Consider the following 7,500-nt stretch of genomic DNA (forward strand, 5'->3'; position numbering starts at 1 on the left):
TATCATTAAGGTTGATATCGGCCCTCTGGACCATCGATCATCTGGTTACTGCTCTTATCAATAAGGTTGATATCGGCCCTCTGGACCATCGATCATCTGGTTACTGCTCTTATCAATAAGGTTGATATCGGCCCTCTGGACCATCGATCATCTATGACTGACACCACATGTGGACGCCTCGGTTCTGTCCTGCACTCACAACCATCAACACGATCAAACCATCACAATAACAACAATCACAATAACAACAATCACAATCAAACCATCATCATGATCAGCTGTCCACATACTTTTGGCCACGTTGTCTGAGATCAGACATCAACGACGTAACACATTCACGCCACTTGAAACACAACCTGTGTGCTGACCCCACACACACACACACACACACACACACACACACTCCATCTACTGGTCTGCTATATTACCTTCAGAGCTATCCATGTTAGCTAGCCAGAGAGAGGGAGACAGCGGGTTAGTTCAATGTTAGTGAAGCTGGAAGTCAAATAACACACACACACACACACACACACACACACACACACACACACACACAGACACACACACACACACACAGACACACACACACACACACACACACACACACACACACACACACACACACACACACACACACACACACACACACCTGTTTGTATTTCCTGTAGCATCTCTGTATGACGGCAGCAGCCATGTCCTGCTGCTCCTTTAACCTCCGACCCTGAAGACAGACGAGGACACTTTCAGTAGCTGTGACATCACAGTACACACAGCAGCCTGACAGTGTGTACTTGTACACTCTTTCAGCAGTGTACCAGTGTGTACTTGTACACTCTTTCAGCAGTGTACCAGCGTGTACTTGTACACTCTTTCAGCAGTGTACCAGTGTGTACTTGTACACTCTTTCAGCAGTGTACCAGTGTGTACTTGTACACTCTTTCAGCAGTGTACCAGTGTGTACTTGTACACTCTTTCAGCAGTGTACCAGCGTGTACTTGTACACTCTTTCAGCAGTGTACCAGCGTGTACTTGTACACTCTTTCAGCAGTGTACCAGCGTGTACTTGTACACTCTTTCAGCAGTGTACCAGCGTGTACTTGTACACTCTTTCAGCAGTGTACCAGCGTGTACTTGTACCTTGTATCTCCTGAAGGCGCTCTGGATGATGCGGGCAGCCTCGTACAGCTCCCGCTGCTCTCCGTCCGTCAGCGTTAGCAGGGCGAAGTCTCTCTCTATCTTCCCATTGACCGAGGCGTTCAAGAACTCCGCCCACGCCGCGGAGGAGGGGGGGCGGAGCCTCTGGAGGGCCAGCGCACTGAGGGACGAGGGTGGACACACCCGCCTGCAAGCGCACGCAAACACACATCTAGAGACCTGTGTTCTGCCCTTGTGATAATACCCATAATGCACTGGTAACTCTGGAGGCTTACCTCGGCGGGGAGTGTGTGTGGGCGTCGACCGTGTCGAGGTAGGTAGCGAGCCAGGTGTCCTGTATGGCGGGCTTGTCCCGCTTGTCTCTGAGCGGTGACTCCGCCCCTTGTGCAAAGTCCTCCTGTTTGATTCGCTCAGGCGTCGCCTCGAGGATCTGCTCCGCCAGCGTCGCCATGCCGACCTGTTGGGTAAACATAGCAACAGGAAGTCAAGACGTGTGATGTCAAGATTTAAAGTCTAACATCAGGACTAAAGTCTGACACCAGGACTAGAGTAACATCAGGACTAGAGTCTGACACCAGGACTAGAGTCTGATACCAGGACTAGAGTCTGACACCAGGACTAGAGTCTGATACCAGGACTAGAGTCTGACACCAGGACTAGAGTCTGACACCAGGACTAGAGTAACATCAGGACTAGAGTCTGACACCAGGACTAGAGTCTGATACCAGGACTAGAGTCTGACACCAGGACTAGAGTCTGACACCAGGACTAGAGTAACATCAGGACTAGAGTCTGACACCAGGACTAGAGTCTGACAGCAGGACTTAAGTAACATCAGGACTAGAGTCTGACACCAGGACTAGAGTCTGACACCAGGACTAAAGTAACATCAGGACTAGAGTCTGACACCAGGACTAGAGTCTGACACCAGGACTAGAGTCTGACACCAGGACTAGAGTCTGACACCAGGACTAAAGTAACATCAGGACTAGAGTCTGACACCAGGACTAGAGTCTGACACCAGGACTAAAGTAACATCAGGACTAGAGTCTGACACCAGGACTAGAGTCTGACACCAGGACTAGAGTCTGACACCAGGACTAGAGTAACATCAGGACTAGAGTCTGACATCAGGACTAAAGTCTGACACCAGGACTAAAGTAACATCAGGACTAAAGTCTGACACCAGGACTAAAGTAACATCAGGACTAAAGTCTGACACCAGGACTAAAGTAACATCAGGACTAGAGTCTGACATCAGGACTAGAGTCTGACACCAGGACTAGAGTCTGACACCAGGACTAAAGTAACATCAGGACTAGAGTCTGACACCAGGACTAGAGTCTGACACCAGGACTAAAGTAACATCAGGACTAGAGTCTGACACCAGGACTAGAGTCTGACACCAGGACTAGAGTCTGACACCAGGACTAAAGTAACATCAGGACTAGAGTCTGACACCAGGACTAAAGTAACATCAGGACTATAGTCTGACATCAGGACTAAGGTCTGACACCAGGACTAGAGTAACACCAGGACTAGAGTCTGACACCAGGACTAGAGTCTGACACCAGGACTAAAGTAACATCAGGACTAGAGTCTGACACCAGGACTAAAGTAACATCAGGACTAGAGTCTGACAGCAGGACTTAAGTAACATCAGGACTAGAGTCTGACACCAGGACTAGAGTCTGACACCAGGACTAGAGTCTGACACCAGGACTAAAGTAACATCAGGACTAGAGTCTGACACCAGGACTAGAGTCTGACACCAGGACTAAAGTAACATCAGGACTAGAGTCTGACACCAGGACTAGAGTCTGACACCAGGACTAAAGTAACATCAGGACTAGAGTCTGACACCAGGACTAGAGTCTGACACCAGGACTAAAGTAACATCAGGACTAGAGTCTGACACCAGGACTAGAGTCTGACACCAGGACTAGAGTCTGACACCAGGACTAAAGTAACATCAGGACTAGAGTCTGACACCAGGACTAGAGTCTGACACCAGGACTAAAGTAACATCAGGACTAGAGTCTGACACCAGGACTAGAGTCTGACACCAGGACTAGAGTAACATCAGGACTAGAGTCTGACACCAGGACTAGAGTCTGACACCAGGACTAAAGTAACATCAGGACTAGAGTCTGACACCAGGACTAAAATAACATCAGGACTAAAGTCTGACACCAGGACTAAAGTAACATCAGGACTAGAGTCTGACACCAGGACTAAAATAACATCAGGACTAAAGTCTGACACCAGGACTAAAGTAACATCAGGACTAGAGTCTGACACCAGGACTAGAGTAACATCAGGACTAGAGTCTGACACCAGGACTAGAGTCTGACACCAGGACTAAAGTAACATCAGGACTAGAGTCTGACACCAGGACTAAAGTAACATCAGGACTAGAGTCTGACAGCAGGACTTAAGTAACATCAGGACTAGAGTCTGACACCAGGACTAGAGTCTGACACCAGGACTAAAGTAACATCAGGACTAGAGTCTGACACCAGGACTAGAGTCTGACACCAGGACTAAAGTAACATCAGGACTAGAGTCTGACACCAGGACTAGAGTCTGACACCAGGACTAGAGTCTGACACCAGGACTAGAGTCTGACACCAGGACTAGAGTAACATCAGGACTAGAGTCTGACACCAGGACTAGAGTCTGACACCAGGACTAAAGTAACATCAGGACTAAAGTCTGACACCAGGACTAAAGTAACACCAGGACTAAAGTAACATCAGGACTATAGTCTGACATCAGGACTAAAGTCTGACACCAGGACTAGAGTCTGACACCAGGACTAAAGTAACATCAGGACTAGAGTCTGACACCAGGACTAGAGTAACATCAGGACTAGAGTCTGACAGCAGGACTTAAGTAACATCAGGACTAGAGTCTGACACCAGGACTAGAGTCTGACACCAGGACTAAAGTAACATCAGGACTAGAGTCTGACACCAGGACTAGAGTCTGACACCAGGACTAGAGTCTGACACCAGGACTAAAGTAACATCAGGACTAGAGTCTGACACCAGGACTAGAGTCTGACACCAGGACTAGAGTCTGACACCAGGACTAGAGTAACATCAGGACTAGAGTCTGACACCAGGACTAGAGTCTGACACCAGGACTAGAGTCTGACACCAGGACTAGAGTCTGACACCAGGACTAAAATAACACCAGGACTAAAGTCTGACACCAGGACTAAAGTAACATCAGGACTAGAGTCTGACACCAGGACTAAAGTAACATCAGGACTAGAGTCTGACAGTAGGACTTAAGTAACATCAGGACTAGAGTCTGACATCAGGACTAAAGTCTGACACCAGGACTAAAGTAACATCAGGACTAAAGTCTGACACCAGGACTAAAGTAACATCAGGACTAGAGTCTGACATCAGGACTAAAGTAACATCAGGACTAGAGTCTGACACCAGGACTAAAGTAACATCAGGACTATAGTCTGACATCAGGACTAAGGTCTGACACCAGGACTAGAGTAACATCAGGACTAGAGTCTGACACCAGGACTAGAGTCTGACACCAGGACTAGAGTCTGACACCAGGACTAGAGTAACATCAGGACTAGAGTCTGACACCAGGACTAGAGTCTGACACCAGGACTAAAGTAACATCAGGACTAAAGTCTGACACCAGGACTAAAGTAACACCAGGACTAAAGTAACATCAGGACTATAGTCTGACATCAGGACTAAAGTCTGACACCAGGACTAGAGTCTGACACCAGGACTAAAGTAACATCAGGACTAGAGTCTGACACCAGGACTAGAGTAACATCAGGACTAGAGTCTGACACCAGGACTAAAGTAACATCAGGACTAGAGTCTGACACCAGGACTAAAGTAACATCAGGACTAGAGTCTGACAGCAGGACTTAAGTAACATCAGGACTAGAGTCTGACACCAGGACTAGAGTCTGACACCAGGACTAAAGTAACATCAGGACTAGAGTCTGACACCAGGACTAGAGTCTGACACCAGGACTAGAGTCTGACACCAGGACTAAAGTAACATCAGGACTAGAGTCTGACACCAGGACTAGAGTCTGACACCAGAACTAGAGTCTGACACCAGGACTAGAGTAACATCAGGACTAGAGTCTGACACCAGGACTAGAGTCTGACACCAGGACTAAAGTAACATCGGGACTAGAGTCTGACACCAGGACTAAAATAACACCAGGACTAAAGTCTGACACCAGGACTAAAGTAACATCAGGACTAGAGTCTGACACCAGGACTAAAGTAACATCAGGACTAGAGTCTGACAGCAGGACTTAAGTAACATCAGGACTAGAGTCTGACATCAGGACTAAAGTCTGACACCAGGACTAAAGTAACATCAGGACTAAAGTCTGACACCAGGACTAAAGTAACATCAGGACTAGAGTCTGACATCAGGACTAAAGTAACATCAGGACTAGAGTCTGACACCAGGACTAAAGTAACATCAGGACTATAGTCTGACATCAGGACTAAGGTCTGACACCAGGACTAGAGTAACATCAGGACTAGAGTCTGACACCAGGACTAGAGTCTGACACCAGGACTAAAGTAACATCAGGACTAAAGTCTGACACCAGGACTAAAGTAACACCAGGACTAAAGTAACATCAGGACTATAGTCTGACATCAGGACTAAAGTCTGACACCAGGACTAAAGTCTGACACCAGGACTAAAGTAACATCAGGACTAGAGTCTGACACCAGGACTAGAGTCTGACACCAGGACTAAAGTCTGACACCAGGACTATAGTCTGACATCAGGACTAAGGTCTGACACCAGGACTAAAGTAACATCAGGACTAAAGTCTGACACCAGGACTAAAGTAACATCAGGACTAGAGTCTGACATCAGGACTAAAGTAACATCAGGACTAGAGTCTGACATCAGGACTAAAGTCTGACACCAGGACTAAAGTCTGACACCAGGACTAAAGTAACATCAGGACTAAAGTCTGACACCAGGACTAAAGTAACATCAGGACTAGAGTCTGACATCAGGACTAAAGTAACATCAGGACTAGAGTCTGACACCAGGACTAAAGTAACATCAGGACTATAGTCTGACATCAGGACTAAGGTCTGACACCAGGACTAAAGTAACATCAGGACTAAAGTCTGACACCAGGACTAAAGTAACATCAGGACTAGAGTCTGACATCAGGACTAAAGTAACATCAGGACTAGAGTCTGACACCAGGACTAAAGTCTGACACCAGGACTAAAGTAACATCAGGACTAGAGTCTGACACCAGGACTAAAGTAACACCAGGACTAAAGTAACATCAGGACTAAAGTCTAACATCAGGACTAAAGTCTACCTGCAGCACCTCCTCCTCCAGGAACTCCTCTTCCTCGCCTTCGTTCTCGGTGTAGCTCCGCAGCTGCTCCTCCAGCGCTGAGTGCAGCCGCCGCCCCCCCGCCGTGTGTGTGGGGGGGTGTCGGGGGGGGGAGGTGCTCTCGTAGTCCATGAGGTGAAGCGAAGCGTATCTGGAGCCTCCAGGGTTCAAACCTGCGAGGGATGAGTGACAGCGATGATCAGTCCAGGAACAGACCAGGTCCCAGGTCCTTCATTCATCAAACAGTACCGGTGTTACCTGCACTGGGAGGGCCCCCCCACATAGACACAGGGAGAGGGGGGAGGGAGAGGGGGGAGGGAGGGGAGACCGGCAGCGAGGAAGAAGAAAGAGACGAGGGGGAGGAGGGGGAGGTGTCCATGGGGGCGGGGCCACTGGAGTAGGCGGAGCTCGGTGAGGGGGAGGAGAGGTCGCTTGGGGAGGGGAGGCTGCTGGAGGAGCTCAGACCTGGAGGCGGGAGAAGAGACACTGTTAGATCCAATCAGAGGACAGGAATCCTGTCACAAGACCGCGTGAAGCTGAGCAGGTCACCTGTGTCGGGGCTGGTGGACGGGGGACACGGGGACGGCTGTGGCGTGGTCGCTGTGCCTGTCGGGGGCGTCATGTGCAGCTCCTCCAACGCCGTGGCGAGCAGGGTGTGTCCTCGGGAGCGAGCCACGGCGAGCGGCAGGCGGCCCAGCGAATCAGGGATCCCCAGAGCAGAACTGTTCCACTTGTACAGGAGCGCTGCTGCCCTCTGGTGGCCCAGAGCACACGCCCACATCTGGAACACACACACACACACACACTTGCTGCTGACCTCACACCTGGCCAATCAGGACTCAGGACTTTAAACGTGTATTTTACCAGCGGCGTGCAGGAGAAGTGGTCGATGTTGAGAGGATCAACTTCCTGTTCCAAGTCCAGACTGTCGCTGTTAACACTCCTACACACACACACACACACAC

General features: G+C 49.2%; 1 protein-coding gene across 10 annotated transcripts in view; it reads right to left on the reverse strand.

Annotated features, from left to right (window-relative positions):
- Positions 1-7,500, reverse strand: part of LOC117747639 (calmodulin-binding transcription activator 2-like) — a 33,472-nt gene that overhangs the window by 7,662 nt on the left and 18,310 nt on the right. For all 10 annotated transcript variants that reach the window (XR_004611442.1, XR_004611436.1, XR_004611440.1 and 7 more), the window contains 7 exons: positions 7,400-7,478; positions 7,085-7,316; positions 6,794-7,000; positions 6,518-6,708; positions 1,431-1,612; positions 1,138-1,342; positions 650-721 (listed from right to left, as the gene is read on the reverse strand). Coding sequence is in view for 3 of the 10 variants with exons in the window: in XM_034557036.1 (XP_034412927.1) it covers positions 650-721; positions 1,138-1,342; positions 1,431-1,612; positions 6,518-6,708; positions 6,794-7,000; positions 7,085-7,316; positions 7,400-7,478 (1,168 nt within the window). In the remaining 7 variants the exon portion in view is untranslated. The remainder of the gene's footprint in view (positions 1-649; positions 722-1,137; positions 1,343-1,430; positions 1,613-6,517; positions 6,709-6,793; positions 7,001-7,084; positions 7,317-7,399; positions 7,479-7,500) is intronic.

Source organism: Cyclopterus lumpus, chromosome 18 (genome assembly GCF_009769545.1).
Source record: "Cyclopterus lumpus isolate fCycLum1 chromosome 18, fCycLum1.pri, whole genome shotgun sequence".
NCBI classification, from domain to species: domain Eukaryota; kingdom Metazoa; phylum Chordata; class Actinopteri; order Perciformes; family Cyclopteridae; genus Cyclopterus; species Cyclopterus lumpus.